This window comes from Magnolia sinica, chromosome 3 (genome assembly GCF_029962835.1).
Source record: "Magnolia sinica isolate HGM2019 chromosome 3, MsV1, whole genome shotgun sequence".
NCBI lineage: Eukaryota > Viridiplantae > Streptophyta > Magnoliopsida > Magnoliales > Magnoliaceae > Magnolia > Magnolia sinica.
Window position 1 is genome coordinate 106,239,390 of NC_080575.1, and position 27,793 is coordinate 106,267,182.

Sequence of the window (27,793 nt, forward strand, 5' to 3'; positions counted from 1 at the left end):
CAATTCTCATTTCTAATTTATGATTACATGGAAAGGGAAAGCTTGGCTAACATCCTAAGCAATGATGAATGAGCTGCACAATTGGACTGGAATATAAGGGTGAAGGTTATTAAAGGTGTCACCCATGCATTATCTTACATGTACCATGACTGCACTCGGCCAATTGTCCATCGAGACCTATGGTGCAATAACGTTCTGTTGAATTCAGAATTTGAGGCCTGTGTCCCTGACTTCGGCACTGCCAGATTGTTGATGCCTGATTCGTCCAATTGGACCACGCTCGCAGGCATTTATGGATACATCGCTCCAGGTTAGTTGCTAATTCATTCTCCATGCTTTAATAGTTTTATTAGCAACTGGTCTTTTATTTTTCGTAAGATTTTCTATTTTTTGTTGGAAATTACATAGTAAAGTTTGTGCATGAGTTATCATACTGTTGTCAAATGTGGCACTCTAGGGAAACTGGAAGATTCCTTAATCCAACAGTCGTAAGAGGCCTTGCAAAGAAACAAAAGGGATTGTATTGTTCAAATCCCCAACTTTGCTTAACTAAAAAATTGTAAAGCATCTGTGAGTATTTAAAACTAATATATAACCATGCAAATGAAGATACTGTTAATAATGTTTTTCATTTGCCGCACTTGATGTCCATCATTTTTTACATTATGCATGATGGAAGTAATGTGGCTGCACGGTTAGACTGACCAGGATTCATGTTACCCAACCAACTTAACCATATGTTATCAGCTATTAAATTCGTGGCGCTCTCCATACAAGTTGCTAATAAATGATTGAAAAAGTTCATTGCTTCTAGCCTATACAAGAAAATGTGAAAATGATGCACAAGGGCTGGGTTACTCCGTTGCACAAGGGTTAGACATCTCTATCATCCAAACTGTTGATGTGATGCCGCACTAAGTGAATGCCCCACACAAACAAAAGAAGTTCCAAGATTGGAAATTCTTGAAACATGCCCATATCACCCAATCCTTGCCAATGAAATGTGTAGATACAACGATACCTATAGACGCATCAATACACTCTAGATTACACATGCCAACTTCTCATGTGTTTGGGATATATGAGGCATACATGAAGGTAGGCCTAACCATGCAAATGACCCAACACAATGATTAATCTGGTCCTCTTATCAGGCAGGCCACCAACACATGAAAACAATGGATAGTTTTGAGAAAAAATGTCAATAGTACACACTCAATGTATGCATGTGGCGTGCCTTATAAGTAGACCATCCTAACTTACAAGCAAGATCATCTAAAAGTTTTTGCACATCTTATGCAACTCCCAGATGTGCCACACACATGGCAATTTGCATATGCACAATTTGTAGAGATGCCTTAGGGTTAACAAGCAAAATAACCTAGAAGATATGAAACCTAGATTAAGAAACCCCTGTGAGTTTGATATATGCTTAAGAGTTTAGCTATTGATGTTTAACAAAGAGAAAGAACATGACTAAACTGTCTTCCATTTTGCTGAGCTTGCATATACGATGAGGGTGACTGAAAAATTGAAAAATGCGATGTATATAGCTTGGGTGTCCCGGTACTTGAAGTGATGATGGAAAGGCATCCTGGGGAGCTCATCTCCTCTTTGTCATCATCACCATCACCTCTACAAAGATCAAACATATCCACAATTTATGCGGAGTGGTGGAGGTAGGGACTAGTTTGGGGTACAACCCATGGACCCGTGACCTGATCCTCACCCGTTTATTAAATGGGTTTAGAATTTAACATGTAGTCCCACTTGATAACAAATTATTAGGCCCAAGCACCACTCCTTCAACCCATTTACTTAAGGGCTTGTATTTCTGGCCCATTAATAACTTTGTAATATTTGGGAATTGGAACTTTTTGTTAACACTTAACGTGAATCCTAGAAACGGATTGATATAGGAATGACTCAGCCCTAGCCTGATTTATTTACCTTAATAGCCTTTGTTTTCATACTGAAACCGAAACATAGCTCAACAAGTACACCTGAACCCAAGTTATAAGCAAGCTTGGTTAGTTGGCTAAAGGGTTGACTACAGTCACGGGCCCATTGCCAGCCTAATTTATCGTTCTACTTGAGATTGGGCTGTGCAAAATAAAAACTTGACTTTGACATGACAACCCCATTGCTGGGAACTGGATGTTCTTAACAAAATCTTGCTCTCACATTGATTGTCGTGTTAACCTAGTCTTGATCGTACATGGGGCCACTTTAATGTTTGTGAGAAATTGACTGGTACATCTATTTTAATAGCTCATTTAGGTGGCAAATCAAAAACTGAGAATGGGCGATGCGATAAAATGAGCAGCCAAAATAGATGGACTCGGCAGATTTGTCAAAAACATCATGCGACTCTATGACTATTTCATCGGACCTTTAATTCCCATACTTTCATAGTCGTACGTTTTGCCTACTTGAACTTTAGATCGGCCTCACTTTTGGGTCCATGCCTCAAAATGAGGTGGAAAATAGATGGATAAAGTGGATTTGTCACCAACATCATTGTACGGTCAAGCAACCCCCACCCTATATGCTTAAATGTCCACCGGACCTCTAGCTGGCTCATTGATTAATGTTGCCATCCTATCTCAAACTGTACTTGGGGCGTACCTTAATGTTAGTGAGAAGTCCAATATTCCGTCTATCCATTTTTCAGTCAAGCTGAGGGAATGGGCCCAAAAATGAGGCAGATCTGAAGTTCACAATGGCTCTAGGATGTTTCAAGGGTGGACGTTCAATTTCACTATTTCCTGTCATGTGGCTCACTTGAGCTTCGGTCTGCCTCATTTTTGGCCATTCACTAAGAAAACAGATGGACTAAATAGATTTGTCATGAACACCCTGTGTCCTCATCATGAATGTTTCAACAGTAGATGTTCAATCTCCACTCTTTCCTGTTGGTTGGCTCAAGCTCATGTGGATGAGATCCACCCGGTCTATCAGGTGTGCTGCTCTTTATTTGGACTCGGGCCAAAAATCAGGCTGATTCAACCGTCGGTACACATCATGTGAAATAGCTGTGATAAGAAGTCTCATTATTATAATACTCCAAGATATATGTGATATGTCCACTTTTGTGCGTATAGCCCATCCAATCCACTCATCTGACGTTTCATACCAAGATTATTAAATTCTTCTAATACTCATGTTGTTTAAACCATGTTAATTTAAAGTTTTCAGGAATGATTTTACACCATTACCTATGGTGAAAAACCCTCTTCCATGTGGTGCAGCTGATGTAAGTCTTGGATTTCACTGAATCTACAGGACTTATGGTGAGAATGTGACGGCCCAACTGATGGATGGGGCGGATATGATGCATGATTGTCCCACATAATGATTAGTTAGCTAGTGCAAGTCATCCCTTCCATGTGCCCATATTTCGAGTACTGGTCATCCGTCCTATGGGCTGACAGGGTCAAAGACCATTGCTGGATCTAATTTAATATGCGCGGGCTATGCAAAAGAAAACCTTGTGATATACTAGGCTTGAAAAGCCCAAACAAACCAGCTTACAATTAAAATCAAACCCATAAATTCATGCCCCACTCACCCAACAAAAAGGACACTTGAGCCCATTTCTACTTTGAATCCAGCTTTCAAATACTAGCTTTGCCCATGGGCAAAACTTGGCCTTTCAGATTTTGGTTTGGGCCTGGGCTCGTCTTTTTAGACTCACCTAATTTCATTTGCTCCTATAAATATCCCATTCTAGCCATCCGTTAGACAGCAACCCATTCTCACTGGTTTCACTTCTCTGGACATCTATTTCATTGTGTATGTGTGCCCCACTTGATCAAAGGATATATTAGCAACATTTAAGTGGCAAATAGTGATTTTACCAAATTTGGGCTGGGCAGGATCGAGTTCGGGCCTAACTAGTTTTTCAAGCTCAGGTTTGAGTTACTCTGCTGGGGCTGGTGTAGGCCATAGGTCATAAGTGTAGGCCCGGCCCAAACACGGCTATGCACAAACCAAATTTGAGTCTAAAGTGGGCATGGCCTGAAGCCCAACGGTGCTTTGGACACCAATATAAACTGCTAAAGAGAGCATCAAAGTGATCGGGTTGGAGAAAGGTTGCAGGTTTCTCTTCTCCCACTCCAATCATCTCCAAGATTCCCCAATCCAGTAGTTGTAAGACGCCTTGTTCAGTGACTACTACACATTTCATTGCATTGAATTATTCCCCTGCCTTTATCTGGTCAAGTAATCCAAAAACATCCCCAACAGGGATAGCAATAGGCATGGTTGGGTACACTGCTTAGAGAGGTGGTGTCATGCAATGCTCGGCTTAAAAGTTTAGTAGAGCTATCAATGAGCCCGGCTGGTCCACTTAAGGCCTGGCTTGGGGTGGCCCACTAGGCACGAGGTTCAGGTCTGGGCCTTAAAAGTTAAACCTGTTTAATAATTGGGTCAAGCTCAAGCTCTGTTCAGGAGCCCATTAGCCTAGCCCAGCCCTTCTAGAATTTCAAGGGAAATTTTGTCATATATCATGCATGATGAGATGCATTATACGAACATACCAAATCTTGTACAAAAGGGGGTAGTCGGGAGCCACCTTGGGATGAGGTCATGCATAATCACCATGGCTTGGTATCCTGCATAATATCGCAGGCTGGGCTTGAATCTGTTTACTGGGGCCTATCATAAGACCAAGCTGCACTCAGGCCTAGGTTCTACTTTGTGGATGAGCGTGGACAGGACTCTGCCCAGTCCAAGCCCAGGCCATTGATAGCTGTAGTTTCTAACCAATGGCAATGGTTGATTCTCTTTTATTTTGTAAAGCGTCAATGATTTGGTGGACCAAATAGCTGATATGATGTTGCAAACAGTGGATGGTCATGCACCAAAAGATAACCCAATATTGGAAGATCCTATCCATTGAATCTATTTCATTTTTTATTTTTTTATTTTTAGAATATTGAATAAGGACTGTTTGCTTTATTTTCTTTTCTGACCATCTACTTGCTTGCCTCTGATTAAAAGGCTAGGATTTCTGATCAGCAGAATTATTACTACATGTACCATCAGACAGGCCACCACCATATGAAAGCAACAGACAGTTGAAAATGATGGCCCACAATTCTCTCTATGTGTATCATCCATCTATATTTAATCTGATTCACTGTAAACGTGGGATCATCCATCTATGGTCCCACTATACATGTAGTCATGTATCATGCATAGCCTACTTTGTAATCCATCTTTGTACCTCTCTTTGTATCATGTATCTCTCTTTGCATCTTATATGGCCTGTTATACACATGGGTTAATTATGCATGTATGTCTATCTCACACGTACGGCCATGTACGCATGGCCAACATATATAGGGGCCACTGTACATGTGGAGCATACTGTACACATTGCTCGTACACTACATGTGCATGTAAATTAATAGTTGATTGTTTACATTCAACAGTTTCTTGTTATAAAAGGGAATTTGAATTAGTGGACTCACTTCTATGTCCCATCAAATGATTAATTTATCACAAGGATCAGCTATAGCTTTATTGAGTGGGCTTATCTCAATGATCCATCTTAAATGAAGACTTTTTATGTCATTTGATGATTTTTAAAGGATGTATGTATCACTCCAAGCTCTATCATGTGTGAATACTCAATTACAAGCAGTAAATAATTAACAAGTTCTTTATATGTAGAAAAGTTTACTGTAAATAGATTACAGCTTAAAGAAAAATAAGAAAAATTATAAACACCTTACTGTTGGCTACTAAAAACCATTTCAACGTATCCAATGGTATGGCAAGTTGGCTACTAATATTTGATAATGCTACTGTTATATTGACACATTTCCTCTGCATCCACTATTGACGCAGAAGGGCAGAGGGTATGGGATTAGTTTGGGTCATTGGCCCAATACAAAAGAAATGGACCATTTAAACCCCAACCCAGAGTCACAGCCCATGGACCCTTGACCCAAAACTCATTCATTTACTAATTGGGTTTACGATCTTAACAAACGATCCCACCCATCAATAAATTAATTGGCTCGAGCAACACTCCTTTAATCCATTTACTTAAGGGCTCTGATTTCAAGCCCACTAGTAACATTTGTGAGATTTGGGCAATGACACCTTTTGCTAATACTTAGGTGCATGCTAGAAACAGTTTGAAACAGGAGTAAGTCATAGCCTAGCTCATTTACTTTATCAGCCACAATTTAGTAAGTATACCGGAGCCTGACTTAGAAGCTGACCCAACAAGGTGGCCCATGGGCTGATCAAATTGAGTTGCCAGCCCATTGCCTTTCCTAATTTAGTGCTCCACTAAAGCCTGGGCCATGCAAAACGAAACTTTAAATAGACTTTCTCCTGAAAAGTACAAATGAATCAATAAATACATGAGCCCCACTCATTGGAATATAGTAGTACCCAACAAAATGGAGATTGAGACTTAATGCTAAGAGTAGAATCTGGACCAAAACTATCCAATCCTAGGACCACTCTTTGAATTGTTGATGCTCCATGAAAAATTAGAGACTTGACTCTAAAAACTAGAATTTAAAACGCACATATCCAATTTAGGGCCCACTCATTGGAAATACAACGGTGCCAAACAAAATGGAGACTTAGCTCTGAGAATAGAATCTGGCCCAAAACTATCCAATCCTGAGGCCACTGATTGAATTGTCGATGCTCCAAACAAAATTATAGACTTAACTCTAAAACTAAAATCTAAACTGTATCTACTTTGGGGCCCACTGGTTGGAATACAGTAGTAACCAACAAAATAGAGACTTTTCTATAACAATAAAATTTGGCCCAAAACTATCCGGTCCCGGGGCCACTCCTTGAATTATCAATGCTCCAAACAAAATTAGAAACTTGACTGTAAAAGTAGAACCTAAAATGCACCTAATTTGGCGCCCACTTGTTGGAATCTTGCGACGGATGCCGCATATGAGTGTCATGCTAATTGAAAAGATAGTATGTCACCAAAAGTTGTTGTGATCTGTTCTAGTGTGAAAAAATGATTTGGATGTTACGTAATTCAATGGTGCATTTGGATGTGTTATGATATTGAAGGTATGCCCACCTGATTAATGGATTGGATTATTCTTTGCTGCTAGCTCTACCTAATGATTGGATCTTGCATACGTGTGCTGTGATTTGGGGTGTCAATAAGTCGAGTTTGGACCGGGCACAAAGCCTGACCTTGACATGAGCCTAGCACCACAAGCCCAATTTTACTAGGATCGGTCTTGCCCAACCTAAAAATTGATGCCAAATGTTCCTAATGCATCCGTTGAGAGAATGGTGTCACATGCAAGGTGATATAGACATTGTAAAAATAAAAACCAGCTATTTAGGTGCAAGATGCAAGCATTGCCTAACCTGCAAGGGGAATGTATATTTATAGGACAAAACACTTGCTAAGGCCAGGCTAGGCAGAATGGATCAGGCAAATATGACTTGAGCCCAAGCTGGATTAAGGTCTTGTGTAGGTCCAAGTGAACAAGGTTGAGTCTGATCTAATTTGGTGGTTGTCAGCACTGAAAACATGGGTGACTTATCTTCCAAACAGGCCAACATTTCAAACTCTTACCCCATGTTGTAGCTCATGACCCATGACCCAATCCTCACCTATTTACTAATTAGTTTTAGAACTTAAGCATGTTTTCCACTCATAAACAGAGTATTACGCCCAACTTCCACTCTTTGATTCATTTACTTAAGTGGCTCGTTAGTGACTTTTTCTTTTTAGGACTGAACCATTCCTAGAAGTGGTTTTAGACGGATAGCTGAGAAGCCATAGGTTGGCCCATCTATACTATATATGACATGAGAAGCATTTAGACATTTCTGCTCCTATAATTAGTTTCAGGGGTTTCAATATACAAAGGATATAAGAAAACTTTTTAATTAAAGGTGGGAGTATTTTAGAAACTTAAAAATATAGCCGCTAACCGAATGACAGCGCAGATTTCACCAGCAAAAGCTAACTAATACCTTATCTTCTACCCGCGAAAGTCTTTCCACCCGAGTCTCTCTCTCTGATTTCTAAAATGCAGCCTGTGAATTTGTGTGGACATCAAGACTTTTGTTTGAAGAAGATGGAAGGACTTCGTGTGGATGGTATCCACCCCATCAATTAAGTTTGCCACTCTTGGTTTGGACCAGGGGCCGAAAATCAGGTTGCTTCAACACTCAAGTGGTACATACTATGGGAAAAAGTTGAGACGAAAAGTCTCATCATTAAACTGCTGCAAGTTACATGTGGGGTCTACCGTGGTGTGTGTATACCATCTAATCCACTCATCTCACATTCCACCCCAGGATTAATTGATTCTCCAAAAATAAGGACATTCTAATGTTCATGTTGGCTAAACCATGTGAATTTAAAGCTTTTAGTAATGATTTTACACCATTCCCTAGAGTGCGGCTAATGCAAGTCTTAAATTTCTCCGAATTTCTAGAATACATGGTGAAAATGCAATGGTCCAACTGATGGAACAGGTGGATCTGATGCATGTTTGTCCACATATAGTGATTAGTTAGCTAGTGCAAGCCATCCTCTCCATGTGCCTATGCAATTCAGGCCATTGTAGTCCCGATTTCTCTCTTCCTTCTTCTCTCCACGTTGTTGCACGCACATCTCTTAGTTTACTTAAACAGTTTTAAGGCTTAAAATGAAGTACAAGGCAATAAGCGTGACTTGAGAATAACTGCTGGCCATCTGGCCCATGGACTGACCAGAGTCAATGACCACTGCCAGCTCTAATTTAATGGTCCCCTTGAGTTTGGGTTGTGCAAAATAAAACCTTGTAATAGACTAGGCAGGCCCAAACAAATCAGTTAAAATCTAGACCTAATCCATCCATTCTCGGGCCCCATTCCTTCAAAATTTGCAAAACCCAACAAAAGAAACGAGACTTTACTTTAAAAGTTACAAAAGTTGATTGTCCATCCGATCCTGGATAGGAAAAAGGAGCAGTACATATTGATTACAACAGGGGAGATCCTATCACTCGTTTGGACTAAACATGGTCTGGATACCACTGGGGAGAGGATGAGAGAGATGTGAGAAAGAGGAAGAGAGTATGAAAATGACTTAAAGCTCAGAATTCTACTTCAGGTTTTTAAAAATGACGAAAAGAAGTCATGATGCATGCATAATACCTTATGATTATAATCCTAATGTGTGTTCCAAATGGTTAAGCATAATGCATCATTTTTTAAATTTATAGTTAGGTACATAACAGGCTATCTAAGTGGGCCTAGAATTCTTGAAATTACCGTGGGATCCAGTTAAGTCTCTGCTTTGGAAGTTTACCCAAAACTCAAGGGAGAAACAAGGTTCTTTCTTTGCCTTTCCATCAAAGCTCATTTTATTGTCAGTTCATGACTTCACTCTCATCTGTTTTACATATAGGAATGCTAATTTGAGCACCTCGCACATGGAATCAAGCCATACTTATAGGATCCTACATTTTCTACTGATGTTTCTCAGTTTCTTTTATTCAAAGATAAACCAATGCCACCATAGCAATCATTAGTTTGCAAGAATATATATATATATATACACACACACACACATATGACATATACACAACAAAGTATATATCAGCCTAAGAGTACTTTTATAATTATTGAGTATATAATACATCATCTCACCCTAATTAAGGTTATTGAGCATTCTACAAAACTATACTCTTTCACATCTCATGAAGTTCTACCCACATGGCTTAGTTAACGGAAAAATAAAATAAAAATGCTAGGATGAGCTTGCTCATGCAGTCCTTATCTTATCTTTTGCCTTCTAAGTGTAGCACAGCCACATTTGTCATTATTTGGACTACTGAGTTGAAAAGGATTTTCCTGCGATAGAGAAGAGAACAATCAAAAGCTTTCATATGGCCCACACAGCAATCGTAGGACCACAGTAACAATTGCCTAATGTACAAATCACACCACATGCATTGTCCAGTGGAGATGGGATACCCTGCCCACTAGGGTGGTCAGACAGCGACTTGACGGTTTATTATTTTCTATTGTTAACATCAAGAAGTAAACTTATCTTGGATGGATCAAAATCACTAAATATATGGAAGAAGAAAAGGTAAAGTAGATAAAATTATGGGTTTGCTAACCAGATAAGCCAGTAGCAGTACCACCAGGCAATTGATGGTTTGGCTCAACATTAAGTGTGGCCCACCTAATGAGTAAATCAAATTGATTTTCAAGAAGGGCGATCTTCATGGTGGTGTCTACTTTTTTTCATGGCATAGATGCCCCGCACAATTTTCATGCTAGTCCAAAAGTTGGTATGTCACCCAAAGTAATAGTGATCTGTTCTGGCACGAAAAATGATTTAGATGGTAACTTCAATGTGCATTTAGAAGTTTTATGGAATTAAAAATTTGCCCACCTGATTAATGGATTGGATTATCCCTCTCTGCTGGCCCCCCATAATGATTGGATCTTGCACACGTGCTGTGATTTGGGGAGGTAATGGGTCAGGTTTAGACTGGGCACAAAGCCTGACCTTGGCATGAGCATAGCACCACAAGCCCAAGTTCATTGCGATCTGATCCCGCCTAACCAGAAAATGAAATACCTATTCCAAACATTTACAGGGAGGGTCTCACATGCATAGATAAATTAACATTGGAAGAATGAAAACTAGCTATTTAGGTGCAATATGCATGTATTGCCTAACCTGTAATGGGAATGTATATTTATAGGATAAAATACTTGCTAATTAAGTCAGACCGGGCTGGGCTAGGCAGGATGGATCAGGGTTATATGACTTGAGCCCAAGCTGGATTGACTTGTCTAGGTCAGTTGCACTGGGTCGACCTGGACTGAGTCAAGTCTGATCCAGATGAACGGTTGTCAGCTCAGAAAATATGGGTGACTCGGCTTGACCAGCCAATTCACTCCCAAGTCTGCTGAGTTCCAACTTGACTCTGAGTCAAGCAGGTCAGCCAGAGTTGTCTCTTAAAACCATGATTACAATATGTGGCTCCTGGCCTATGTTTCAGAAGTCCCACAGATTTAGCAAATCCTGTGCATCACTTTTCTTCAATTGAATGCGGATAACGTTAACTATCTTTGTTTCAAACAATCCTTTGGATCGGATGTCTAAGATCATCTGATGGGTATGTGTTTTGAACCATATAGAGCACAGAAAACTAGATAAACGGTTCTTATTGATTCTTCATCTAACAGCATGTTGTTCACTCCCCAAGTATAGGGTTGTGATGTAGTAATAAACTCGGTAAGACTGAGGTCGAATCCACAGGGACTGATACCTTTACGTTATCTGAAACCAAGTAGAACTAGAACTAGACTAAGATGTGATCTAAACAAAATAGAATTAATGAATAATGGTGAGAGATTAATGTAAAACTTTAAGGAATTCAGAGGAAGGAAACTAGGGATTTAGAGGATCCACTTGTAGAGATCAGGGAGATCTTATGCCTGCATCAAGGATTATGGAATTCAAACTGAACTTACTTGATCTGGTTTTCAAGAGATGAAAGGTATCTGAATTAGAATGAATTCCATCATCAAACCATGCCCAGGAGACAGAGCAAACAACAGAATTAAACTAATTACCAACCAATCATCAATGCATAAAAGTTAGGAAGGATACCGCCATTCGACCATGCCCATGGAACAATGATGAACAACAGGGCTTCCTGACTTCATAACATAAAAAAAAGGGAAAGAAATACTCAAAGCCATTGCAAATCTATTGTAATTTCAGTCACAACAGACCATTAAAGACTAAAAAAAATATTCCTTTAATAATTAACTAAAATCACATTCAGTTTATGAATTTTAAATTACAGGAACAAAATATGATCTCCCGTCTCGCTACAGGCTTCACCTCTTAGCCCTAGCTAAGACGTTTAGCCAAGCATGATTAGGCTAAATCCTTAGAAGACAAAAGGGAAAGAAAGAAAAGAAAAATAATCCAAGGAAATAAGAAAACTTTCCTTCCTGTCTTGCTCCTCACGTCCGCCTCTGCCCACGTCCCTGCCAAACTCCAACTGAGCTCTCTCTCTCCCATTCCAGCCTCTCGTTTCCTCCCTTCTCTCTCCATCTTCTTTTGCTTTTATAGTCAGGGCCAACCTGCGTGTAACGGCGATGGATAATACACACAACAGCGTGTGTATCACGTTTGAGAACCACCTGCGAAGCGTTTCGCAAAAACTTGCTCCCGCCCAAAAGCCGGTCCCGTTGCTGATTTAACCCTGCATCTGGCTGCATGTCTAGGATCAAGACCTCCTGAGTTAGCATTCAGACGGTTCGGATCAGAAATCCGATCGTCATATGGGCCGTACAACGCCCCACGACGTCCGGACGCACGTTCGTGCGTAATACATGCGTAAGGCCTTCTCTGCGTAACTGGTGGGGCCCAAATCCCCTATCGTTTGATGAATCCACGCCGTCCATAAGATTCGTGACAAAATTTTGGTAAGAGGGATGGATTTTGGATCAGATTCGGCGTGACCCACGGAAGAAATCAGTTGCAATAGTTGTAGGGCAGTCCATTTGTGACCATTGAAACCAACACGTGTGCGTGCATGAGTGCATAAAGTCAACATGGGTTTGGCTAAATCGAGCCCCTCTGCATGATGGACGGTCGGATTGAGCATTTGGACCATGATGATGGCCCACTGAGATCATCCGCAGTCTCTGTTTCATAACAGAAACAGAGTTCTATTTTTGAAGAGAGACGTCCGTGTGTTGCCATGCACTCTTAGTGCAAAAAGTGTACTATGTACACTGTATGATGATTATGAGAAATCCACACCATCCATCTTGTTCCCCATTTCATTTGAGCCGTGGGGGCCGAAGTTAAAGCGTATCTGGACAGCGGGTGGGCCCTAAATCAGGATTTTATGGACTGATCTGTTAGTTCAGCCACTTTCACGAGGATCCAATGGTTGAAATTTGACGTGTACGGTTAGTTTTTGGTCCTCGAGCCATGTATAAAGTTTCGAGCCAAACAGATGATGGAAACCCAGTGATCTTGCATTCTGGCTGACTTTTAGGCCACTTGAGCTTCAGTTTCTCAATTTTCGCGGATCCCTGGCGTGTAATTCCGTCGATCTTGGTCCCCTGGAGTCCGTCCCTTGCCGTGGTGCATTCTAAACGTTAAATCTGTGCTTTTAGCATCCCGATCCAGTCTCAGCTCGCAATTCCACCTTGCAACACAAACATGATTAAAATGGGCTATTCAACGGTACCATGTTCATAAATCCAAGCAATAACTGGGTCTGATATGTAATATTTGAACCTCAACACAACCCCAACCAGCATTTTGCTAGTCTCGAGCAAAGTATGCGAAAAAATAAGTTGAGAATTACAGGACAATCTTTACGAACTCAAGTGATTTTTATTTTTATTTTAAAAAAAAAAAGCAATCTAGATTCGAAAATTCTAAGATGCATGAATGTTGGACATTACTTCCTCCTAGAATCAAGTGCACAATAAATTTCATAATCAACTTTAAAGTATTTATGCATTAATTAGAACAATTCTAAACAATGAGTATCATGAGTGTATAATGAAATCTCGGCTTATCATCATTAAGAAATCCAATAGATAATTTCTATGATAACATTGATAATCAAAACAGTATTTAGGACACTCAAAACCTAAACCAGAATTTGCCTTACAGTTCTTTTTTTTTTTTTTTATTCTTCCCACTTTTGATTTTTTTTTCATCGAGGGAGAGGAGAATCGAATCCGCACCTATAGAGAGCAAACCTATGGTGAAGATTATTCGCCTAACCTTTTCCAAAGGTATCTCTTCTTTTTTTTTTTTTTTTTTTTTTTTTTTTTGAACTGATCATGGCGGGCAAATTTTCCAAGCTGGTTCCTTACATGCTTAGTGATTACCAAGTTAACCCTTTAATATCAAACTGAAATCTTAATGTGAAAGCGAGATGTGACATGTGAAATCATAACTCAATCAATGTTTAAAACTTCTAATTATAGATTAACACTTCAAACTTAACTGTGAAATCTAATATAATAGATAACTGAATCTAAGAGTCATAAATTACCAACTTCACTTATCTTGTAATTTTAAATCCAAGATGGTTATCAAAATCGCTTCGAATTCAACAAAATGTCAGAAAATTTTTAAAATTTTCACAACTTTCACAACTTTTGTTCAAGACCAAGAAAATGCTGATTAGGTCACCTAATCTCCCACCATCAACCTAAAATCTACATTGTCCTCAATGTAAAAGATATGAGCGTGCAATGCACTTGGGACAACGAAAAGTGAATATGAAGTGATGGGAAGATAGTACCTGGATGATGAGTCGAGAGACACTTTCCAAGAGATCGCAGCATGGGCGTCAGTCAGCACGAGAGAGAAGGCATCACAAAAATAACAAAAATAAAATCCTACCTATACCACTTTTGTATGTGCTCTCGATTGCATTTAGCGTATGCAACAAGCCTTTAAACCCCTAGGTTGCCCCGAGTGGACGAGTTGTAGTCTCGTGAGGGTTTGCAGTAATGTTACCCACAAACATTGAACTAACTAAATAAAAAAAAAAACAAAATGAAATGAAGAACTGGGTTACCTCCCGGGAGCGCTAAGTTTACCGTCTTCAGCCAGACAAATAAAGCAACTACCCTAGTCCTAAGAAAACAGGAAACCTACCTATACCTCCATCAGACTAGGAGATCAATCCTGGTAAACAGGATCAGTCAGAGGCATGGACATGTCCTCTGAATCAAATTTCTCGACAAATGGTTTCAATCGATGTCCATTGACTTTAAACTCCTTGCCATTGTCGGGATCTCTTATCTCAACGGCCCCATGAGGAAAACAGTAACAACAATGTAAGGGCCGGTCCAACGAGATCGAAGCTTACCTGGAAAGAGATGTAATCGAGAATTGTACAAAATGACCTTCTGACCAGGCGTGAATGATTTTCGCAAAATGTGTTGGTCATGAAATGCTTTCATCTTGTCCTTGTAAATTCTCGAATTATCGTACGCATCATTCCGGATTTCCTCCAGTTCATTCAATTGAAGTTTGCGTAGCGAGCCAGCGTTGTCCAGATTGAAATTAAGATTTTTGATCGCCCAGTATGCTTTATGTTCTAGCTCCACAGGCAAGTGACAAGCTTTCCCATAGACAAGTCTAAAGGGAGACATTCCAATAGGGGTTTTAAAGGCAGTACGGTATGCCCATAAGGCATCGGTCAATCGGATTGACCAATCCTTACGATCAGGATTAACCGTTTTCTCCAAAATGTGTTTAATTTCCCTATTAGAAATCTTAGCTTGCCCACTTGTCTGTGGGTGATATGGGGTGCTCACCTTATGAGAGATACTGTATTTCTTCATTAAGCTATCAAATGGTTTATTGCAAAAGTGTGAGCCCCCATCACTAATGATGGCTCGAGGCGTTTCGAATCGAGAAAGGATGTTTTCTTTTAGGAATTTAATGACCGTGCGATGGTCATTAGTTCGACACGGAATCGCTTCGACCCATTTAGTGACATAATCCACGGCGAGCAAAATATACAGATTTCCAAACGATTGAGGGAATGGTCCCATGAAATCGATGCCCCAGCAATCAAATGCTTCAATGATAAGGATGAGATTCAAAGGCATCATATTTCGTCAGGACAATGCTCCCAATTTCTGACAACGCTCACAAGCTTTGCAAAACTCATGAGTGTCCCTAAACATAGTGGGCCAGTAAAAGCCACACTGCAGAATCTTGGATATGGTCTTTTTATCAGAAAAGTGACCACCACAGGCCTGTGAGTGACAGAAGGAGATGACGCTCTGATGCTCATCATCTGGTACACATCTCCTTAAGATTTGGTCTGGGCAATATTTAAATAAATAAGGATCATCCCAGAAAAAGTTGCGCACCTCGGTGAAGAATTTCTTCTTATCTTGCGTAGTTCACTGTGTCGGTATGGAACCTGTGGCAAGATAATTAGCAATATCAGCGAACCAATGAGAATGAGAGACTCTAAACAGTTGTTCATCAGGGAACATATCATTGATATGGGTCGCCTCATGGGAATCAGAGGTATTAAGGCGAGAAAGGTGATCGGCCACTACGTTCTCTACTCCCTTTTTATCTTTAATTTCCAAATCAAATTCTTGGAGTAGAAGGATCCATCGTATCAAACGGGGCTTAGAATCATTCTTAGAAAGAAGATACTTAAGTGCCGCATGATCTGTGTAGATAATGATCTTGGATCCGATCAAGTAGGACCTAAATTTGTCCAAGGCGAACACTACAGCTAAGAGTTCCTTTTCCGTAGTCGAGTAGTTCACTTGGGCAGGATTTAGAGTCCTACTCGCATAATGAATAACGTAGGGCCTCTTATCTTTTCTCTGGCCTAGGACCGCCCCAAGAGCATAATCAGAAGCGTCGCACATAAGTTCAAAAGGAATGCTCCAGTCAGGTGGCTTCATGATAGGTGCAGTGGTTAACGTGCCCTTAAGCTTAGTGAAAGCTTCCTGGCATTGCTCAGTCTACTCGTACGGAGCATCCTTTTGAAGAAGAGTACATAAAGGACGAGAGAGGAGACTAAAGTCCTTTATGAATCGCCTGTAAAATCCTGCGTGTCCTAAGAAGGATCGCACGTCTCTGATGTTCTTGGGTGGAGGTAGGTTAGAGATAAGATCGATTTTTGCCTTATCTACCTCGATTCCCTTGGACGAGATGATATGCCCAAGGACAATTCCCTTCTGAACCATGAAATGACACTTCTCCCAATTAAGTACCAAGTTCTTTTCTTCACATCTTTTCAGCACACATTTAAGACTTTCTAAGCACTTACTGAAAGATGGACCGTAAACAGAGAAATCGTCCATGAAGACCTCTAGATATTGCCCCACCATATCAGAAAAGATACTAAGCATACATCGCTGAAAGGTGGCAGGGGCATTACATAGCCCGAATGACATCTTTCGGTAGGCAAAGGTGCCGTAGGGACATGTAAATGTGGTCTTTTCCTGGTCTTCAGGGGCTATCTCTATCTGGTTGTAGCCCGAATACCCGTCAAGGAAACTATAATAGGAATGACCAGCTAACCTTTCTAGGATTTGATCAATGAATGGTAAAGGAAAGTGGTCTTTCTTCGTGACGGTATTTAACTTCCTGTAGTCAATGCACATTCTCCAACCAGTAGTGACTCTAGTTGGCACGAGTTCATTATTAGCATTGGCTACGATGGTGATTCCGGACTTCTTAGGGACCACTTGAGTTGGACTCACCTATTGACTATCGGATATAGGGTATATGATACCCACGTCTAATAGTTTAAGAACCTCGGCCTTAACCACTTCCTTCATGTTTGGATTTAGTCTACGTTGTGGTTGCCAAGCGGTTTTTGCATTATCCTCAAGATATATGTGGTGAGTACAAATCGAGGGATCGATTCCCTTGAGGTCCGCTATCGTCCATCCCAGGGCTCCTTTATGCTCAATGAGAGTAGATATGAGCATACTCTCCTGTTCTTTCTCCAGGTGGGCAGAGATCACCACCGGGTATGTGTCATCTTGACCTAAATAGGCATATTTCAAATCAGAGGGCAAAGGTTTTAGGTCAAGCTTCGGCGGCTTGAGGTTAGATGGTAGAGGCACTGCATCGGTTTGTGGCAATTCTTCAAATTGTGCCCTCCACCGGTTAACTTCAAGTACCGGTGCAGTATCAAGCAAGGCGCACGTCTCCCTAATCATGTCATCATCAAAATCATGGGAGTGGGCCAGGCACGTCTCTAGAGAGTCAGAGGATAAGGTCAGAGGTGTCGTATCTTCCACTAAAGAGTCAATCATGTTAATGTCGTGGAAATCGTCATCCTCCTCTAAGTTTCTGCCGTTATTGAAAAAGATGTTTGACTCTAATGTCATATTCCCAAAAGACATAGTCATGACACCATTCCTGCAATTGATAATTGCATTTGAAGTGGCAAGGAATGGGCGGCCAAGAATGACGGGGATCTGAGTGCTTATGTTATTGATGGGTTCGGTGTCCAGGATGATAAAATCTACAGGGTAGTAAAATCTATCAACTTTGACCAACACATCCTCGATTATCCCTCTTGGTACACGAACAGAGCGATCAACAAGTTGTAGTGTGGTTAGGGTGGGTTTTAATTCACCCAAACCTAACTGTTTGTATACCGAGTAGGGAATCAGATTGACGCTCGCTCCTAAGTCAAGAAGTGCGTGATCAATTCGATGGTTCCCGATTACACATGATATGGTTGGGCTAATGGGATCTTTGAATTTCTGTGGCACGTCTTGCTTTAGGATAGCACTCATTTTCTCAGTCAAGAAAATTTTCTTTTGAATACTTTGCCGTCTTTTGGTCGTGCATAAGTCTTTCAGAAATTTGGCATATGAAGGAATCTGTTTCACGACATCAAGTAGAGGAATGTTGACTTTCACTTGTTTCAACACCTCTAAAATATCCTGAGAGTTAGAGAGAGGTTTTGGTGAAACCAACCGTTGGGGGAACGAAGCAACTGACTTCTCTAGAAGTTCCGGTTCTAATTTTTGTGGGGCATCACTAGCTCCATCATTGTTGTCCTCTTCTGGTTCTTGAGGTTTTTCGGGTCTAACCGGAAGAGTTTTATCGATGATCTTTCCACTCCTAAGAGTGGTGATGGATTTAGCGTGCCCCATCTGATTTGAAGAGCTGGGATCATTAATCTCGTACTGCGGTTTAGGATTGGGGAGAGGTTGTGCAGGAAGCATCCCCTTTTCTATAACCGTCATATGAGAATCTATCTTTTGCATAAAATCTGTAATTCCCCGCATTGCTTGAGCCAGCTCTTGTATGGAATTTTGAACCGGTTCCTCTTGAGGTTTCACTTGGTTTGGATTTTGATTGAAGAAACCTGGAGGAGTAGCCATTTGTCCATTCCTCCAACTAAAGTTTGGATGATTTTTCCAACCAGGATTGTACGTATTGGAGTTAGGTCCGGTAAAAGGTCTTTGATAGTTGTTTACGGCATTGGCTTGTTCATTCAACATTCCTCGAAAGGCGGGTATTGTAGGACAATTTTCAGTTGTATGAATGTTGCAATCACAGATGCCGCAAACAATTTCATTAATCTTATCCTTCTTTCCTTCCATGGCCTCAACTTTCCTTATGAGCGTAGTCACTTTACACTTGAGATCATCCTCTTCTTTCAAGAGATATAATCCACCTTTCTCCTTTAATTGAGTCGGCCTAGACGTGGTGTTCGACTTTGGGTAATAGTCCCAAGATTGTGTTTTTTCAGCCAGACTGTCGAGGTAGTCCCATACCTCGTCGACATCTTTATTAATGAACTCTCCATTACACATTGTCTCGAGCATTTGGCGCATGGAAGATGTCAGTCCATCGTAGAAAAAATTTGTAATGCGCCACGTTTCAAATCCGTGTTGTGGGCATGAACTGACCAAATCTTTGAACCTTTCCCAACATTGGAAGAATGTTTCATCTTCCTTTTGGGCAAAGTTTATGATTGCTTTTCTGAGGGTAATCGTTTTATGATGTGGGAAGAATTTTTTTATGAATTCCCTCTGCATGTCTTTCTATGTGCCAATGGATCTAGGATGCAGTGAATGTAACCACGTCTTAGCTTTCTCTTTTAAGGAAAAAGGAAAGAGTTTCAGCCTGATTGTATCCTCAGATACATTAGGAAAACATAATGTAGCTATAATCTCATCGAACTCTTTCAAATGTAAATATGGACTTTCTGATTCAAGTCCATGGATTTTGGGAAGGAGTTGGATAACTCCTGGCTTGATGTCTATTTGTCCTGTGTTTTCAGGAAAAATCATGCATGAGGGCGTACTCACTCCCGCCGGTTGTAGATAATCTCGTAAAGTACGAGGCGGGGGTGCCTGTTGAACCTCATTCTCATCTTGGGTATCCTCTACCCTGGGTGGAAGTAGAGGAGGTTGGTCTTCAGCCATAACTTCAATTAACTCAGGGGATTTCGAGTGGTGTCTAGTCTTGCGATGGATAGTCAACCCCTCAACCAATCCTCCTTCCGTCAAAAGACGTCAAGTGTCGTCATGGGCCCACTTGGGCATGAAACACTCACAGCCCTCAACTAAATTCAAAGCCTAATCCTAAGAAAGGAAAAAAAAATCTAAAAAGAAAGAGAGGGAGAGTTGGAAAGAAATTACCAAATTGAAGCCCCTAAGTTAAGGACCTGCAAAATAAAACAAAATAAGTTAGATTCTAAAAAGGAGAGGAACAATCTTTTAAAAGAAAGGTAGTAGTAAACTGATTTCTAAAAGAAAGTGGAAACTTCTAAAATAAATTAGGAAAGTCCTAAACTAGAAAGTAAATTACTAAAAGAGAACTGAAAAATAGGAAGTAGAGAAGGAGCTTACCGAATGAGAAATTTCTATTTTAAAGGCTTACAAAAATAGAAGGTTAATCTTTAAAAAGGGAAATAAATAACCTTCTAAAAACAAAAGAGGAAAGTTTCTAAAAATAAACTATTTCCTACAAATAGAGAAATACTAGAGTTAGAAAATTTCTAAGATTTAAACCTTAATTCTAAAAACAGAAAAAGTAGAGAAATTAGGAAGGAATTACCAATTTAAGAACTTATGTCAGGATCCTACAAAACAGGAAAACAGGTTAAGTTCTAAAAATAGAATAAAATAAAATAAAAACTTTTATCCTAAAGTAAGTAAAATCTTAATCCTAACCTAATTCTAAGACTAATTAATTTCAGAAAAACGTAGCCGTCAATCCCCGGTAACGACGCCAAAAACTTGTTCACTCCCCAAGTATAAGGTTGTGATGTAGTAATAAACTCGGTAAGACCGAGGTCGAATCTACAGGGACTGATACCTGTACGTTATCTGAAACCAAGTAAAACTAGAACTAGACTCAGATTTGATCTAAACAAAATAGAATTGATGAATAATGGTGAGAGATTAATGTAAAACTTTAAGGAATTCTGAGGAAGGAAACTAGGGATTTAGAGGATCCACTTGTAGAGATCAGGGAGATCTTATGCTTGCATCAAGGACTATGGAATTCAAACTGAACTTACTTGATCTGGTTTTCAAGAGATGAAAGGTATCTGAATTAGAATGGATTCCATCATCAAACTATGCCCAGGAGACAGAGCAAACAACAGAATTAAACTAATTACCAACCAATCATCAATGCATAAAAGTTAGGAAGGATACCGCCATTCGACCATGCCCATGGAACAATGATGAACAACAGGGCTTCCTGACTTCATAACATAAAAAAAAAGGAAAGAAATACTCAAAGCCATTGCAAACCCATTGTAATTAATTTCAGTCACAACAGACCATTAAAGACTAAAAAAAATATTCCTTTAATAATTAACTAAAATCACATTCAGTTTATGAATTTTAAATTACAGGAACAAAATATGATCTCCCATCTCGCTACAGGCTTCACCTCTTAGCCCTAGCTAAGATGTTTAGGCAAGCATGATTAGGCTAAATCCTTAGAAGACAAAAGGGAAAGAAAGAAAAGAAAAATAATCCAAGGAAATAAGAAAACTTTCCTTCCTGTCTTGCTCCTCACGTCCGCCTCTGCCCACGTCCCTGCCAAACTCCAACTGAGCTCTCTCTCTCCCGTTCCAGCCTCTCGTTTCCTCCCTTCTCTCTCCATCTTCTTTTGCTTTTATAGTCAGGGCCAACCTGCGTGTAACGGCGGTGGATAATACGCACAACAGCGTGCGTATCACGTTTGAGAACCACCTGCGAAGCGTTTCGCAAAAACTTGCTCCCGCCCAAAAGCCGGTCCCGTTGCTGATTTAACCCTGCATTTGGCTGCATGTCTAGGATCAAGACCTCCTGAGTTAGCATTCAAACGGTTCGGATCAGAAATCCGATCGCCATATGGGCCGTACAACACCCCACGACGTCCGGATGTAATACATGCGTAAGGCCTTCTCTGCGTAACTGGTGGGGCCCAAATCCCCTGTCGTTTGATGAATCCACGCCGTCCATAAGATTCGTGACAAAATTTTGGTAAGAGGGATGGATTTTGGATCAGATTCGGCGTAACTCACGGAAGAAATCAGTTGCAATAGTTGTAGGGCAGTCCATTTGTGACCATTGAAACCAACACGTGTGCGTGCATGAGTGCATAAAGTCAACATGGGTTTGGCTAAATCGAGCCCCTCTGCATGATGGACGGCTCGGATTGAGCATTTGGACCATGATGATGGCCCACTGAGATCATCCGCAGTTTCTGTTATGAAACAGAAACAGAGTTCTATTTTTGAAGAGAGACGTCCCTGTGTTGCCATGCACTCTTAGTGCAAAAAGTGTACTATGTACACTGTATGATGATTATGAGAAATCCACACCATCTATCTTGTTCCCCATTTCATTTGAGCCGTGGGGGCCGAAGTTAAAGCGTATCTGGACAGCGGGTGGGCCCTAAATCAGGATTTTATGGACTGATCTGTTAGTTCAGCCACTTTCACGAGGATCCAATGGTTGAAATTTGACGTGTACGGTTAGTTTTTGGTCCTCGAGCCATGTATAAAGTTTCGAGCCAAACAGATGATGGAAACCCAGTGATCTTGCATTCTGGCTGACTTTCAGGCCGCTTGAGCTTCAGTTTCTCAATTTTTGCGGATCCCTGGCATGTAATTCCGTCGATCTTGGTCCCCTGGAGTTCGTCCCTTGCCTTGGTGCATTCTGAACGTTAAATCCGTGCTTTTAGCATCCCGATCCAGTCTCAGCTCGCAATTCCACCTTGCAACACAAACATGATTAAAATGAGCTATTCAACGGTACCATGTTCATAAATCCAGGCAATAACTGGGTCTGATATGCAATATTTGACCCTCAACACATGTGCTGTGGAGAGATGAATCTACTGTATTCCCATGTCACTGGCTCTACCCTGTCAGCTTACTAGGAATTAATTTTCTCATTAGAGGAGCACAAATGCAAGCTTGAGCACAAGCAGGACTCACATCTGAGCCATGTCTCATTTGGCAGCCACATCTAACCGGATTGAAGTTAGGCCAGCAGAAGATAGCATTCACATTCCCCACTTGTCTTTATTGATAGACGGCTGATATCATCCATGTTAGTGAATATAGACATCATATATATGGGATCGTGGAAATCTTGTTACAAACTGCGGATGGACTATAAGCCCAAAATGAAAGTCTAGATCATGGCACATGCAGTCTATATGTATGCATGTATCTGAAGCGTGCATGTTACCCTCAATTATCTAATTCCCATACCTGTTTTCCTTAAATCATTGGCTCTATTTCAATGTTAACAGCAACATGTAGGCTTAGATTTGAATGGTTATAATCTTTGCGGTTCCACCCATTAAATGGGTTCCAAGATTCCCAACAGATGAATTGTGTGGATCACTCAAAGATTACCCTTTCTTATATATGGTGCTACTCCAAATGGACACTGCCAAAGATTACTCACCTGATGAGTTGATGGTCCTATCAATGGGCAAATGGATCTTGATACTGGACTTGCTTGATACCAGAGTCACAGATCCATTTCTAGCCTTAATTTAGTGGTCCACTTGAGCATTTGCCGTGTAAAATATAAATAAAAAAATTACACTTGGCTTGACCAAACAAACCAGCTAAGAATTTGGGCCCAAAGCCATTCAGTCACAGCCTGTATTGGAATTTCGTAAAACCCAACAAAAAATGGAATTGACTAGAAGTCCTGAAATTATTGCTGGGTGTGAAATCAATCTCCGTCAAGCAGTCTGATCTGAAAGTTGAGGCCTCAAATACTTGCAGAAATGTGCCTATTGTGATTCACCTGTGTTTTAAAACCTATTAACATGCTTGTACACTGTGGTGTTGGGAGGTCCAGTCCAGTCTACTTTGGAAGTTTACACGACTCAAGGGAGAAACAAAAGTGGTCTTTACCTCTTTCCAACAAATCTCATCTTTATTGCCATTGTATGACTTCACTTGCATTGTTTTAGTTTTGCTAATTTGAGTACCTCAGGCATGGAAACAAGCCATACTCATGCGAGACTGGAGCTGCTCCTAAGGTTGTCCTAACAATACCTAGGAATCAGAATCCTCTCCAATACCTGTTGTAGGCAGAGCATGCAACTATCAAGCTCTGCGAGTCCACAGTAACATGTTTGTGATATTGACTCCATTCATCAATTATGCCACCTCATGTTACAACATGATTCAACCGATTAGGCCAATCCAAAACTCAGATGGGCCACACTACAGGGAACAATGGGATATAGTTGGGCTACAAGATTATTTATTTCCAGTCCATAAAATGTCCACTAACCATTCACGTAGCAAATCAGATCAGTGTAGGCTTTGACTTTCAAGCCATAGGATCCATGGATCAACCATGTGATCTCACCTTGATGTATTTGTTGTATATCCATGCCGTCCATATGTTTTCCATCTCATTTAGGACCCGATCCCAAACCTTAAGAAGATCCAAATCTCAGGTGGACTGTATCACTAGAAATAGTGATGAATGACATTAAAAGCTTTTTGCGGGCCACAAAACATTAAATAGCTGATCTTTATATTTTCCCTTCATACAGATCTTCTTGACATTATTAACATCTCAGATTTCAAATAAACATTACGAAAACCTTACAATAGCCCTTTGGTAATTTTGACGGTGAGGCACTCAATCACGCTGTTTCCTATGAGTGTTCCACCTGAGATTTGATTCTTGATAAATTTTGTAATCCCATCTAAAATGATCTGGAGAAATGGATGGATGGCGTGGATATACCCAAAAAAAAAAAAAAAATCATCAATGTCGTGGGTAACTCTTTTTTGTTTTTTGTTCATTAGTGTAAGACAAGCTGTTCTTGTTCAGAGTAACATCAACCTCCTTCTATAAATACCCATCCTCGTAAGTTCGTAACAGAGCATAAGCAACAACAGCCATGGCCATACAGAAATCTCTCTCTCTTGCTTTTCTTCTTTTATTTTTAGAATTTCTTTCTTCCAATGCCTTTACAACAGCACCAGCATCCACACTTGGAGAAGCAGAGGCTCTCATGGAATGGAAAGCCACCCTCTTGTCACCACAAGCTCTCCATTCATGGTCACTTCCATCTGCTAATGCTAGTGCCAACACAATCTCTCCGTGCAAATGGTATGGGATCTCCTGCAACGGCCTTGGAAGCGTAATAGAGATAAGCTTACCCAGTGCAGGCGTACAAGGTAAGCTTCATAACTTGAGTTTCTCGTCATTTCCAAACCTCCTCCGTCTCAATCTCAGTGACAACACACTCACTGGAACCATCCCAGCTGATATCGGCACTCTTTCCAGACTCGTCTCCCTCAATATCTCTATGAATAATCTCTCTGGAGTTCTACCTCTTTCAATTGCTAACCTTTCTCACCTTTCAGAGCTCGACATCTGGTCTAATGAAATAACTGGGCCTATTCCTCCATCTTTAGGTAACTTGACCAGCCTGACAGTCCTCTACCTCTCTAAAAATCAAATTTCTGGTTCAATTCCTGCACAATTAGGAAATCTCAAGAATTTGTTTGAGTTGGCATTGTCACAAAACAATCTGACGGGTCCAATCCCTCCTGCTTTAGGTAATTTGAGAAACCTCACACTTTTGTACCTCTTCAGCAATCAAATTTCTGGTTCAATTCCTGCACTATTAGGAAATCTCAAGAATTTGGTTGAGTTGGACTTGTCAAGTAACAATCTGAGTGGTCCAATCCATCTTGCTTTAGGTAATTTGAGAAACCTTACACTTTTGTACCTCTACAGCAATCAAATTTCTGGTTCAATTCCACCAGAAGTTGGGAATTTAATGAATCTGAACCATCTTGAGCTGTCAGACAACCTTCTAACAGGTTCTATTCCTTCCACTTTAGGGAACTTGACAAAACTGATGAACCTCCAACTCCAAAGAAATCAAATTTCTGGTTCAATTCCTCTAGAAATTGGGAATTTAGTAAATCCCAATGGGCTTGAGCTTGCTAGTAACCTTCTAACAGGTTCTATCCCTTCCTCTTTAGGAAACTTTACCAAGCTTGAACGCTTCTCTGCATTTGACAACCATTTAAATGGTGAGATCCCAAAAAGCTTTAGAAATTGCACTAGGTTAACTAGAGTTCGACTGGAGGGAAACCAGCTCATTGCAAATGTATCAGAAGTCTTTGGTGTATACCAGCATCTCTATTTCATGGATGTCAGCAACAACAGGTTGTTTGGTGAACTCTCACCAAACTGGGGAGAATGCAAAAACTTGACGAGGCTACAGTTATCTGGGAACAGGATCACTGGTAAAATTCCTCCCGAGATTGGGCAGTTGAAGCAGCTAGAGTACTTGGTCTTTCTTCAAACCTTCTAGAAGAAGAGATTCCAAAGGAATTTGAGAGGCTAACTTCTTTGTTCAATTTGAGTTTAAATGATAACCAACTTTCTGGTCAGGTACTGAAAGAGATTGGAAAACTCTCCAATTTGGAGGTTCTTGACTTGTCAATGAATCACCTAAGTGGTCCAATACCACCTCAATTAGGGGATTGCTCCAAACTCCGATATCTCAAATTGAGCGAAAACGATTTGAATGGAAGCATTCCATTGCAAATTGGTAACCTGGTATACTTACAGGATTTACTAGATCTCAGTCATAACTCGCTCAATGGAGAGATATCACCACAACTTGGGAAATTGCATGTGCTGGAAAAGTTAAACCTCTCCCACAACATGTTGTCGGGCTCCATTCCACCTTCTTTTGAAGCAATGTTCAGCTTGCAATCTATTGATTTTTCATACAATGCTTTGGAAGGTCCTCTTCCCAACAGCAAAAACTTTCAGAAGGCTCCTGCAATGGCATTCATAAAAAACAAAGGTTTATGTGGTGAAGTGCAAGGTTTGAGACCCTGCAACGCCCCTTCAATAAGGCATGGTGATGCAAGGAAAGGCCGCCAAGTTGTCATCTTCATTGTTCTTCCTCTCTTGGCAGCCTTGTTTCTTTTATTTATAGTCGTCGGTGTTTCTTCCATTTATTCCCAAAGACGAAGAAATAAAGAGAAGGTGGTTCTTGAAAGGAGTAGCAGAAATCCATTTTCAATATGGAATTATGATGGGATTGATGCATTTGAACAGATCGTGGAAGTGACAGAGGGTTTCGATGACAAATACTGCATCGGAATTGGAGGGTATGGAAAAGTTTACAAAGCAAATCTACCATCAGGCCAAGTAGTAGCTGTGAAAAAACTTCACCCACTCGAAGGTGGGGATCAATCCGATCAAAGAAGTTTTAGAAATGAGATTTGAGCATTAATAGAAATCCGCCATCGCAACATTGTGAAGCTTTATGGTTTTTGTTCCCATGCTCAATTCTCATTTCTAGTCTATGAGTACATGGAAAGGGGAAGCTTGGCTGGCATCCTAAACAACGACAGAGAAGCTGCAGAGTTTGACTGAACTCTAAGGGCGAAGGTTATTAAAGGTGTGGCCCATGCATTATCTTACATGCACCATGATTGCACCCAACCAATTGTCCATCGAGACCTATCAAGCAACAACGTTCTGCTGAATTCGGAACTTGAGGCCTGTGTTTCTGACTTTGGCACTGCAAGATTGTTGATACCTGATTCGTCCAATTGGACTATGCTCGCCGGCACTTACGGATACATCGCTCCAGGTTAGCTGTTAATTCATTCTCCACACTATAAAAGTTTTATTAGCAATTGGTCTTTATTTTTTCTTAAGCTTTCCCTTTTATTTTATTTTATTTTTTGTTGGCAATTACATACTAAGGATTGTGCATAAGTTAACATACGGTTGT

General features: G+C 40.5%; 1 protein-coding gene and 1 non-coding gene across 2 annotated transcripts; both read left to right on the top strand.

Annotated features, from left to right (window-relative positions):
- The first annotated feature begins 138 nt into the window (after nt 1–138).
- Nucleotides 139–27,793, top strand: LOC131239040 (probable leucine-rich repeat receptor-like protein kinase At1g35710). The gene is made up of 5 exons (XM_058236601.1): nt 139–310; nt 24,969–25,439; nt 25,512–25,583; nt 25,794–26,210; nt 26,300–27,793. The coding sequence occupies exons 1-5, from the start codon at nt 139–141 to the stop codon at nt 27,277–27,279; spliced, it is 2,112 nt and encodes a 703-aa protein (XP_058092584.1). The 3' UTR covers nt 27,280–27,793.
- On the top strand, nt 19,412–19,518 carry LOC131241573 (small nucleolar RNA R71). The gene has a single exon (XR_009169133.1). It is a non-coding gene; the product is annotated as a small nucleolar RNA R71 (small nucleolar RNA).

Coding starts and splice junctions, on each gene's coding strand:
- LOC131239040 (XM_058236601.1), top strand. CDS start 139: ATGTACCATGACTGCACTCGGCCAATTGTCCATCGAGACCTATGGTGC. Junction 25,440..25,511: donor GCCTATTCCTCCATCTTTAG/GTAACTTGACCA, acceptor CTGCACAATTAG/GAAATCTCAAGAATTTGTTT. Junction 26,211..26,299: donor CAGCAACAACAGGTTGTTTG/GTGAACTCTCAC, acceptor ATTCCTCCCGAG/ATTGGGCAGTTGAAGCAGCT.